This window comes from Olea europaea, chromosome 1 (assembly GCF_002742605.1).
Source record: "Olea europaea var. sylvestris chromosome 1, O_europaea_v1, whole genome shotgun sequence".
In the NCBI taxonomy this organism is placed as follows: domain Eukaryota; kingdom Viridiplantae; phylum Streptophyta; class Magnoliopsida; order Lamiales; family Oleaceae; genus Olea; species Olea europaea.
In genome coordinates, this window is record NC_036237.1 from 3,497,888 (window position 1) to 3,510,559 (window position 12,672).

At 35.0% G+C, this 12,672-nt stretch overlaps 1 protein-coding gene across 3 annotated transcripts; it reads right to left on the minus strand.

Annotated features, from left to right (window-relative positions):
• Positions 1 to 697: 697 nt before the first annotated feature.
• On the minus strand, positions 698 to 10,873 carry LOC111375406 (type II inositol polyphosphate 5-phosphatase 15-like). 3 transcript variants are annotated; one of them, XM_022998368.1, is made up of 11 exons: positions 9,924 to 10,873; positions 7,953 to 8,214; positions 6,493 to 7,291; positions 5,835 to 5,959; positions 5,065 to 5,149; positions 4,034 to 4,199; positions 3,891 to 3,928; positions 3,480 to 3,747; positions 3,171 to 3,294; positions 2,161 to 2,521; positions 698 to 1,470 (listed from the first exon to the last, which is right to left on the minus strand). In XM_022998368.1, exons 1-11 carry the CDS (start codon positions 10,771 to 10,773, stop codon positions 1,114 to 1,116), a joined length of 3,435 nt encoding a protein of 1,144 aa, XP_022854136.1. In that variant the 5' UTR covers positions 10,774 to 10,873; the 3' UTR covers positions 698 to 1,113. The 3 variants fall into 3 exon arrangements, with proteins under 3 accessions (XP_022854136.1, XP_022854080.1, XP_022854020.1); XM_022998312.1 differs by having other exon boundaries at positions 3,891 to 3,931; XM_022998252.1 differs by having other exon boundaries at positions 3,891 to 4,199.
• Between the last annotated feature and the right edge of the window lie 1,799 nt (positions 10,874 to 12,672).

Genomic DNA, 12,672 nt, shown 5'->3' on the forward strand with positions numbered 1-12,672 from the left:
AAAAAATCCAAAACATGCTAAAATCAACACCGTACAAGGTGCAACAGAGATTTAACTTATGATTTTTGAATGAAATGGTCATTTCATTCAAAACTTGACATTTTAACAGTCAAATTGTAATTACATTTTTTAGTGCAAATGTTTCCTTTTAAAATAGTTGGAAAAAATACAGAAGATCATTATGTCCGATCTCAAGTTCGTGGAAATTTGTAATAAATGAAAATTTAGCGTTACAACCTTCAATCTGATTTCAAACGAGTCCTCACTTTGGCCCTCAATTTTTATAATTCATTTTTTCTCTAACTCATTTTCAACCATACAATATTAGATAAAATAATTTTGTTCGTGAATACACAACTTTTATTTACTTTCAACTACAAAATATCCAAAAAAATCACTTTTCACAAAATTTATTACCAAGAAATCTCTACCAAGTAGGAGCGCAGTAAGGTAGACTAATATATAAAATTATTTGGTAGTAATTAAAATCTAAATTTTAATCAAAATCAAAATCAACAATTAATTTTAATCACATTTTATGGGTCCCACAACTTTTCAACCACACATTTCATCAACTTCTATCAAAATCTACTAAAAATCTGATTTTAATTACTACCAAACATGGACTAAATGGTATTATGATGATGCACAATATTTTATGTATAGTAGATAAGTGAAAACTACGCCTTAAGCTGGGTGACTTAAACGCTATACTTTAATGATATTATCCACCTATACATACAAGACTCAAAAAAGGGGCATGCAACTGAAACTCAAGAATTTTACGCTTTACAAGTTTATTTTATACCCAATGGGCGAGAAAACAGAAAAATCAAACTTGAAGGACAGGAGAAAACTAAAACACTTCTCTTCCCTCATCATCACACTTCCTTGACTGTTCTATACACAAAATTTCAGAAGAAAATAAAACTTAAAAATAAGAATGATTCATACTGCATGTTCAAAGAATATGCACTTCTGGAGAAAAGCACGCAACTGTATCCACATTCCACAAGTACGTAGATTATATCAAGATGCTCACAATCAGGACTCAGGAGCGTCGTATACCAATGTAATTATCAAAATAGGAATTATGGGGCCGAACATCGTGCTTCAAGGGGTATGTAAATATCTTAAGTGGTCAACTACATCACAGGAACTGCTGAGCCTTTGAATATCAGACCGGTGAAGGACATTTGCTTGGAGGCGATTGGAGCGTTTGGATTTAGTATCCATAGGCATGAGCTTGCCAGAAATGCTGTAGCGTACACGAACACGGTGATCTATCGTCTTTGTTGAGAAGTTCCCGTGTATTTTAACCACCAAAATGACTTCCTTGTCCCTGGCATCTTCACACCAACAGTTTTGTGGTACACCATCCACAAATTCCTCCAGTGTTTGGTATTCCTCATGGCAGACTGAAATCTCAGCAATATGACCCGGTTTGATTATTCCTGTTGCCGGATTGATCTGTTTAGATTCAAAACCAAGAAACATTTAGTAAGTTTCTACGGGGTTCTGGTTATCCAAAGCCAAAGCTTGTTGAATCATTATTTCTACAACTGATCAACAAAAAGTTTTTACACTAATCAATGTTGAAAGCCTATATTTGGCTTATGTTTATTGAAAAACGGTTTATTGACACTCAAGCAACTTTTTATCAACACATTTCGAAGGACCCACAGGTAAACTCACTTATCCATTACTTGTTTCTATATATTTATAATTTAAACTGTTTACAGAAACTTCCCAAATATGCTCTGAATTTATATACATAAATGTGTCCTCTCCCGAACAGTTTAAGCTTTTATATGCAATGGTTCAACAAGTAATGTAAACAGGCCCTGAGACTAACACGGGGCTCACAGAAACTAAGTTGTCGCAAATTTGACAGAAAGTTAATAATGGCTATTGTCGTGAATGAAAGCATATAAAAACAAAGATAGAAAATCGCATTTACCGTTACTGCCTTTTAACCTCTTATATTTTGATTTCAATACTTACCCTATATCAAATGAGCATAGACAGGACATAATTTTTAAGAGAATGAATCTGAAATACACGTGGTACATTCCATGTGCTATGTAGACAACGATGAACCCAGTCATACATTCTTTATTTATCAGAACCTCAATTTAGTAAGTGCAATCAAGAAATTACCTGAAGCCACCTGGGGAAGCCAAAAGAACCTCTTGCACAATGATCGAATGCTTGTCCATCCTCATTGATGGTGGACTGACCTTCACAAATTATTTCAAACAGAGCTACGTCTTCCCCAGATTTATTTGAGATGCGCAATACAGATGTATCCTGATTCTGTAGGATTATATTGTTTGTGCTAACAATTGATTCTGGAACTTCGGATAATTCTTCAAGCAGATGTTTGATTTTCTTGTTTGATTTAACTATTTCACCAAACTCTTGTCTTCTCACTGACTCATCGACTCGGGCAACCTCCACATTGAAAATGCAACGGACAGGCTTGTGGTCACTATCTGTCACATCCATGCAAGCTTCATACCTGTCACAAAGATGTCAATGATGATGGAATAAATAATCACTGATTAGAACTCATTTATTATGAAGTTCAAAGTTTTATATGAAGGCAATCTTCTTGTCATTCACACTCAACAAAATAGCTAATGTGCTTCACTTTCTAATATGTTACTCTACCTGACAATATAAAATAAAGACTATCATGTTGGGTTTTCGTCCTCATTCAGAATTATAGAAATTCAAATTTATCTTCCATGAACCTTGTTCTTGTAAATCTTCAAGTCTTCCAAAATAAAAGTAAGCTTCAAGCAAATTTAAAATAATTAACTAAATAGATAAACAAGCTTGATCAAAAAGAGGTATAATATCATATGGCCATATCTAGTTTACATGTAGCTACATATGCTAAAATAAGTCCATAAATCATGCATAAACAATGAATATAGTTCCTGTCAAATAATGGGTATTGTAAATTTCTTAATGAAATTATGAACTGTTGTGTACCGATATATTATATTGATATGTGGAACAAGCTTTGTTCTTTCCTATCATAATAGGTATCAGATGGTATTACTTAAAGAAAAATGTCAATAAGAGTGACGACTCCATTAGCTAATCACGTGGCATATATTCTCGATGCATGTGAAAGAACAACCCTTCTAAGACAAACTTACAGCAAAATTGAAGATACTACAGGACAGTCCAAGCTGGATGCAGATACTGAAGCTGAACGGCTATCACGATACAAAATTCTGTCACACCAGGCAGGAGTTCGCTTCTTTTCACCAGAATCATACCCTTAAAAGAATCATCAACAGATTAGATCTCAAAATAAAATGAAAGAAAAAAATTTATCCTAATTATTTTCTGTCAATTAATAAGATTTTCTACTAATTGCTATGCATTTAACTGTCATATAAGAAGATAAATCCGAACGCCTACGCACAAAATCTCATTTAACTACTAAATTTTGGCCAACATACCTGCTAAACCAGCTTGGTGTCTCTCAAATTTGTATGTTGGAGGAAATCTGATAATAGCTTCCCGCATCCCTTGGAAGACATTTCCAGCTTTCATTTCTGCTCGTAACTGATCTCTCTCTCTAAGCCAGTCAAAGCATCTTTGAGAAACAAAATCCCTCGCTTCATCATAAGTTATGCCGTCAAGTCGATAGTTGAAGTCTCCCAGGAATACAACCATGTCCACCTCAGAAAGCTCTGGTATCCCATCGACGGGATTAATAGCCATAGCCTGTACAAACATCAGCATTGATAACATTAGTCTAGCCCGTGAAATTTGATCAAAGACACATTGTTATGGAATAAAAAATGGAAGCTGTCATGATGAAATCTACAGACTAGATAGTAACAGTACCAATTAAAGTATATACATACATTTGTACTGCGTAGCATATGAATCGTAGATGATACGCCTGCTGCAACAGAAAGGACCAAGGGCAAGCACGAACTATAAACAAGCGGTAATAAATACATTGAGCAGGCAAGCAAGCAACATAACAATAGGTATCGCACCATACCAGCAGCAGCATTAAAAAGGTTAGACGGTCGACTAAAGACCATTGTTTGATATACATGGTCAAAATCAGCATTTCGGCGGCTAACAGCCTCTAAGTGTGCAGCAAAGTGACAGTTCACAAAGCACATTACCCGATCATACACTCTCATTCTCAAACCAACGGCTCCCTGCTCAGAGGAACATAGCCAAATTAAAAATATACAGAGGAAAAATGTGGAATAAAAAATCATACTATGCATAGACCTATTCAATGAACAACCAACGCAGTGCTTTTAGAGGAAACCAATAAAGAGCTATTAGAGGAAGCTAACTTCATTTTTGTTTGAAAAATAATTTTCAAAACTACTACTTATTCCGAGAGTGCTTCTAGAGGAAACCAGATAGGATCAGTTTGCTCTAAAAACTATTCTAGCTAGAAGAAACACTTTCATAAAATTAGTCAAACGAGTCCAAAAATAGTTTTTGAATCTCAAAAGCACATTTTGACTTTTCAAAACCAAGCCAAACGGACCATAAGGTGTGTATCGCAAAGAGTCACAAATGATACTGCAAAAGTAGATAATGAAGTATATTTCCATTCGATTCAAAAGCTCATTTAGACTTTTCAAAACCATGCCAAACGGGCCCTAAGGTGAAATGTATCACAAAGTCACAAATGATACTGCAAAAGTAGATAATGAAATAGATTTACATTTCTAGATTATCTATAACAATAATAAAGAAAAGATTCCATTATACATGAATATAAAGGTACTTGAACTGGGGGGAATTCTAGGGGGATTATATTTTACAGCTATAAGAGGTAGTCAATTTCCTTAAAACATTGTCAATTAATCATTATATGACGTCAATAGCATATGCATGGACATACCAGAAACTAAAAATGTTGCAATATCACAAAACAACATAATTTGGTTTTAATTTGTTACTTGTCAGCTTAAGCCCACCAAAGCTAAATAAAAAAACAATTTATATTGAAGCTTTTGAAGTTGATTCATGATCATCTATTAGAGTGGGCAAACAAAATCATACCTTATTACCGATAGCACGCCCCAGACCGCAAGGAACTGCTGCAACATCAATATCTCCAACATGGCCTCGAATATTGACTCTAACCCTAAAAGATAATATTTGTTTATCAGAGACTGAAACTAGACATCATGAGAAGTCCTATTAAGAGCCAATGACAGAAGGTATGTGCATGCAAAATATTATTTTGCCAGACTTGCTTTATAGAGGGTATAATTTTCCACATTATTTAGTGCTTGTTTGCCTTCCATTATAATCTCCTTATAATTTAAAGGTCAAAGTTAAACTTTGATTTTAACAGACCCACAACTAATACCTACTTATCCACCATTCATTTCTATCACACTATAATTTGTAACTAATGAAACCAAACAAGCACTTATGTGTTATAGAAAATGAAGGAGATCAATCATAATATGAAGGGGAAACAGAAGTAGATATAGCACGTGCATATACATTCCATCAAAATGGAATCGCTACCGTTTATGCAGCCCTCAAAACAAGTAGATAGGTTTAAATGAAGTAAATCAACAATATTCTCAAAATGAAGGGAAAAGTAGAACACTGAGAAACAAAAGAACATTGGCTTGAAATCCCAAATTGCCCTTTCCAAAACAAACTTGAGAAGGGAAACCTTTGTCAAGGCAATCAAAAGCAGCGGAAACTTCAGCATGATTTATTAAAACTAGAAGTTCAAAAACACATCCCATTTATGTTCAACTTCTAAATTATAGGATCAAAAACTAATATTCCATGTGCAATGCAATACTAACCACACAGCAATTAGCAAGCCTGCTAACTGTCTGGAGCCAACACGTGAAAAAGTCGCCCCTTCATCCAAGGTTTTTCCTATCATGTCTATCCACCACTGCCCTGCAGCACTACCCTCAAGACCCATCTGCATTTAATGCATGTTTATATTAATATGGCAACGTTCAACTCAATCATCCTAAATTAGAAAATAAAAAAGACAGAATCAAAGAACAAGCGCATATATTATCTGCAGCAATTAACGGTTTCAAAGAATTAACTAACAAACCGACAAGGGAGAATAACAGATGAATTGATCATTCCAAGTATAACATATATCCAACGCAATTATGTTTACAGTTTAGGCCTCAAAATAGGCATAACAAGTGATAGAGTTCCTTCAACCCCCATTTGATGCTATGCATCACAATAATTATCTGGGATGCACAAATATGCACATCATCTGGTACTGATATCAATGGCAGTCACTTGCACACAGAAATAGTTTTTTTACCATTCAAAGTTTGCGTGCAAAACATATCATATGCTTAAAAAAGTTTCTGAAACTGATAGCATGCAAAAAATCTTTGATTAATCTCTCCTTGACCTGGTGAAAACACGAAGATTTACCACCAAATCTGAAAAAATAAAAAATGAAATAATGAAAGAGAGGTGTTTTACAGTTTCTTTAGCAGCAGACACTGCTAGAAAACCAGCACCCATTTCCACTTCCTGCAACCCAACAACAACGATATCAATGTCTGCAGCTGCAGAACATAGCCATGATATAAGGGAATCGGGAGATGCTCTTCCTTGTCCAACATTCCATGTTCCAGCCAATATTTTCAAATTCTCTAGCCTAGTATACAAGAACTCCTTCCCAGCCAACTCTGAACGCAGTATATGATCAAGTGGTCCAGGAGAAGTAATGCTCCATCCACGTATACCACCATGATTAGCCAAGGTGAAAACATAACCAGCCCCAACAGCTAAATCTATCAACGCACCGCTATGAGCCACCCATCCTCCAAGTAAATTACCAGTTAGATCCAACACCTGCATGTGCCCACTTACATAACCTACCCATATTCGCGACCCAAATGTACAAAGGCACTGAACAGCAAAAGAATGGTACTGGAATTCTTGCAAGCGATTGCCATTTCCATCCCACTGCACAAGTAATCCATTTGAGAATCCAGTCCAAACCATTCCATCAATTGTAGTGATCAATGCTTCAGTTCGTCGATTATCATCTCCGAAAGCTCCTTTTGCTGCAACTCGACGAACAGCATCTGCTGCTCCTAATATGGCATTACGGGAACGCTGAAAGAAATTGAATGAGTTTTGTGGCTTCTCCTTCAAACCAGATACAAACTTCATTCTCACTTCTTCCTCCATCAGAGAATCTTGTATTGATGACATGTTTTCAATCTGACCATCTATGTTGAACAGTTTCAGTAATTCCCTTGTTCGAGCATCCCTGTAAAAAAGAACGTCCTGATAATTCAACCTAGTAAAATAATTGAAGGACTAGAAAGAGTCTAACAACAAGCAATCTAGAAACTAACAGAAGATGAGTAAGAATCTTATCATGTAATGGCCCTGATTCGTTATGATAACCCTTCAATTTTATTTTTACATTCTTATATATATAAAAACTTACACATATACCATATAATATATATAAACTTACACATATAGCAAGAAATTGTTGTTAAGCTGAGTGTGTAGAAACGTGAAAATAAGAACTCTCAATAATCAAAATGAAACAGTCATACACAACAAAAGAGTAGTGCACCTTGAAGACTAATCTTATAAATCATACTTCCTCAGGCCATATTATGTTGGTGAATGATGCTGTGCAAACACCAAGCTTAAGGATTTACACTGCTTCGTATGTCCAAGAAGACTAGTGTATGCGTGAATGCAAATATGCCTGTGTGAGCATATCATTTGGTATTTGAAGAAACAGTCTTATTTCTCCACGAGCTATTAGCAAAGCACAAATGAATTGATTGCATTCTCAAACTTCACTAAACTCTAAGTTTCAGATTAAGGTTGCACTGTCGTGAATTAATAGAATAGCACATATGTGAATATTAGATCCCATCTGAATCCAGAACAACTGGATATAAGCTTACCAAAGTGCAAATGACATATAGCCAGCACTCCAGACCTTTGCTCCACAACGATCCGATATCATATACTTGACATCCGAAGTGAACATGTTATTACAGGAACCAACACCACTTAGTGCAGCTTGGCTCCTCAGATCAATATATGACCTTTCTACTAGTAAAGCAGCCATATGCCTTTCTCCAATTGTAAGAGTGAGGGATTTTTCAATAGCTTCCCAAGGCCAGATCTTAATTGCACCACCCTCAGATCCCGACCACAAGTCCCCTACATCAAAGAAAAAAACTCAGTGAAAAAGATCATAATGTCTATAGATATTAGCTAATACCAAGTAAATTTGGTATTGTTTATTGAGATTTCAATACCACAAGAAATGCAAGAAAAAGGGAACAAGATGCCCAAGCAACCATGATAGAAATAACAGGAAGAATATAATTCCAAGAAAAAGTTGTTGACATTCCCAGGCAAAGCAGAAGAGCACCCAATGGTTGAGAATGTGGGCAATAAAAGAACATCATGTGCATTGATGCACGGTAATGAGATTTATCCAGATTCTTGAACAGCTTTATTTTACTCTCAACAAATGAAGTTTATGAAGGCACCGGAAAAGGGGGAGCCTAAGAAGCACATATACGGATACTTAGTTCAAATACGATATGATACGGATACGCCGATACGTCTTTTTTGAAAAAATAGAATAAGATGATACATATTATAAAATTCAACGTAATTTTATTAACATATAAAGCATTAATGTAGAAACATGATAATAAAACTAAAATAAAATATTTATCTTAATCATTAATTGTCAAAACTTCATTCTCTTCAACACAATCAACATTAATTTCTTTATTATTATTAAAAAAAAACATTCTCGAACTCTGGCTCATCCAATGATAAATTAGCAATCTCAAGCAATCAAACATCTTCAAGAGTATCAAATGAATCTCCGACAATGTCCCAGATTTTGGATTCTCTTTTTGAATAAAGATATAATTTTCTTAACTAAAGAAACAAATCATTATGAATGAAAACTAATTTTTCAGCTCGTTGTAGAGTAATTGTATTCCTTATCATAGAATGCACAAAAGAGTACACACTCCAATTTCTTCTAGAACTAAATGAAGAAAGAAGTCACATAAAAAGTTTCAAATCAATGATTTATAGTAAAGGTGCATGTGAACCATGAAGTATCGGATACCCATCGAAAATTATGCAAAAATATAAAATAATTAAAAAAAAAACGTAGTGGATACGTATAATTTTAAAAAATATAAATATAAATGAAATAATTAAAAAACAAGTATCCAGTATGTATCGGAGGATGTCGAAGAGTATCGGAGATTGAATAGGTATCAGATACTGGTACGCAACAAATTTACAAGTATCGATGCTTCTTAGAATGCACAACCTAAATACACTATCAAGGAGTTTTCGAGCCTTTCTAATAAAACATTTTCATCAATTACACTGGTAAACAAGTTGTGACTCTTACTTATGCTCGAGGGTCCAAATATGAATCTTGGGGTCCCTATTTAAGAACTTTTGGTTAAATCCCAAATTTTCCTAGTCGACTTAAATCAAAGTCAGACTCAATTCTCATACTAAACCTTGAAATCAATGTTCACCTGACATTCCATTGCTACTCATTGGCACGCATAATGCATGCAAATACCACACCCCGAAGATAAGATTATTCAGAAAAGAAAAAGAACCTATATAACCAACAAACTAAAATCAATTTCTAGCTTACCCCAACAATAAAATCGTCAGCCTCAAAAACTTAAGAGAATATGTTTGACTCCACAAATATCCTAAATTTTGAACAAGCTATCATTCGTCACCTCTTGCCCAAAACTAAATCAGAGTCAAGATTCAGTAAGAATTCGAACGCACTCATGCGTCCTTTACCATTGATGTAATAAAAATGGATGAGATAAAAAAAAATTACTAGAAAATCCAAAATAGTGAGATACCATGAGATGTCATGGCCATGGAGAGAACCGGCCCTCGATGCGCCTGCCATGAAAGTGCCTCTTTGAACCCACTTCTATTACCAGTATCATTCCCATTTCCATTAAAATCCATCATCTTCCAACACCTAATCCTCCCGTCTTTATGCCCACTCCACACAACTCTATTCCCAGCATCCCCAACCACACACATCGTGGCTGGGCACTGTACAGACACACAATACCTCACCGTCCCCTCCTCCTCCCCTTCCTCCGCCCCATAACCATATATCTCATTCTTCAAATCCCAAACCCGGATTCCACACTCCGAACCAGACCATAACTGCGGTCCAGTGTCATCATTCACACAAAAAATGTTCCTCAAAAAGCACCCCACTTGGGTTTCTCTCAATGGGTGTGGCCTTATCTCCAGACTTGGCGGCCGGCCTGGGTGCACCGGGGCTCTCAACGGCGGCTTAAACACTCCACTCCCCCCAATGGTCCCAATAAACTCCGGCAACGGCTGGTTTTTACTAGTATCCGGTGATGACGAAGAAGAAAGCTTCCTATCAAGAAATTGGATCATGTAATCCAGCCGTTTCTGAACAGAATCATTTTGCGATGATCCGCTGACGCCATCATCCTCATCCTCATCTGAGGATGAGTTGTAAAACCGGTCGAAAACTTTAGGGGTTTTTTGGTGATTTGACGAAGCATCATCAAGGCTGAATCTCATGGTGTTAGTATTGCTTCTAGCTTCATTTTTGTCGTCGTCATCATCGGAATTGACAGTAAACTTGTCAGAGTAAAAGTGAAAATTGCGGCTATGGTGAGAATTTGTGGGTAATAATTCATCGTCGGTCTGACCGTCCATTGTTATATGAAGTAATTATGAAAAAATCTTGAATTCTTAAGAAGTTTTCGGACAGAGAATTGAAGACAGAAATATGGCCGAAAGAAATGGAGATTTTTTTAAGTTTTTCTTTCCATTTCTTTCTGTGTTGATTTGGCGTGGGATGGGTTGTGGGAATATTTCATTGTCGGTCACCCAACTTACGAGTTCATTTTAGTTTGATCACCTAACATTTTTATCGACGATTTTACTATTATTAAAAAATAGAATTTGCGACATATATGTTACCACACAATTATTTTTTGGTGTGGGAAAGATGATAAATTTTATATTTCAGTTCACGACTACCGTTTTTTAAGAGGGTATGGGTAAAGTATTTAAATTGAAATAAAAATATAGCGATCGAAATTAAAGAAATCTGTACATTTGGGGACCTCCATTGAAATTTACGAAGAGATTGTTCTTGGAGGGGCAACCACCATGGACGGTCCACGGTCTACCTGTCCATTGTCTACTATTCACCAAACATTGAGTGGGTCATGCTATTTGTACATATCATTTTACACTTTCGGTTATCCGATCCCACCTCCTCCTCTCACATGGGGGTTGGGTCCTCACATGAGGTCCCATCATGTGAGAGAATGAGTAAGGTTGGGTAAACTAAAGTGTAAGCCAACAAGTACAAATAATTTAATTGACATTGAATTTGTCATACCATTATTTGTGTCAATATCTTCAATAATTGGGTAAAATAATACACCCAATTGACTATAATCCATGTTATGAATTTGGAATAAAGTTGGTTGTTTCATTCTTTATTTTTTTAATTGAGAAATATAAGGAGAAGAAAAAAATTGGGTATATGTTTAACACGGAGTTTTCGATGTAATTATTTGAATATCCTTATCGAATTTGAATGTCTCAAACTTATATTAGATTTTGTTAGCACAAATTTGTTTTAATTTATTAATTACTTTCATAATTATGTTGTGATGTTGTATGTTATGCACTAAAAGATCCATCACATAATTACCGATATCGTATTTAACGCATTTTAATTGTTAGTGGTATGTGTGTGAATAGAGTTTTAACTCGTTCCGATTCTATGATACCGTTTAATATTGTATGTACCTTAACAAATGTGTAAGGGATGTGAATTTCAAATAATATACGTGGTTAGTTATTAGAAATGTTTATAGAAACCCATGTTAGAAGTCCTCAAATAGAATTGTTTCAAATGAATCATGCTTGGTGTGCATTCTTGTTTATACTTTGTTACATAGTAAACTGTCATTTGACAGTTTAAAAAACTATCTTTCTATCCAATTAATTCTGGATAACAATGCAAATATCAATAAGAGTGTACAAATGGCAAAACTCATTTCAAATAATTATTTGGTTTTTACCCAAGGGTGCTAAGACGATTGTTTTCATAAACCTTTAATTCTTGAACATGAATTGGCAAAGCATGTATGGCTTGGAATACGCACAATCTTACATGTCTGACAAAAGAAAAATAAGATTGATTTATAAGTAAAAGAACATTTCAAATTGATACGAGACAAATTGATAGCATGTTTGAGCCTCATTTTTTGGAAATAATATATTTTTATATAGTGTTTTGATTGAGAATGTATGGTTAAAAAATAAGAATTTTTTTGAATATAAGTGTAATATTATTTTATTGAAAAATGTGTGATTGAAAATAGGACAAAAATATATATTTTTTGAAAAAAAAAATAAAAATCAAACAAGGTATGAGTTGGAGTCAAAATAGAATCGTGCAAACGAGGTCAATAGCAGACCATACAATACCAAGTAGACTTAAATGTTACATGACTACCCTCAAAACACATTCTCGTAATGTGTACTTTTGTACTTAATTGCAAACTTTTTTTTTTTTTTTTTGTGTTTTGTGCT

Coding starts and splice junctions, on each gene's coding strand:
- LOC111375406 (XM_022998252.1), bottom strand. CDS start 10,773: ATGGACGGTCAGACCGACGATGAATTATTACCCACAAATTCTCACCAT. Junction 7,292..7,952: donor TATATGTCATTTGCACTTTG/GTAAGCTTATAT, acceptor TCTTTTTTACAG/GGATGCTCGAACAAGGGAAT. Junction 2,522..3,170: donor GTAGTATCTTCAATTTTGCT/GTAAGTTTGTCT, acceptor TCTTTGTGACAG/GTATGAAGCTTGCATGGATG.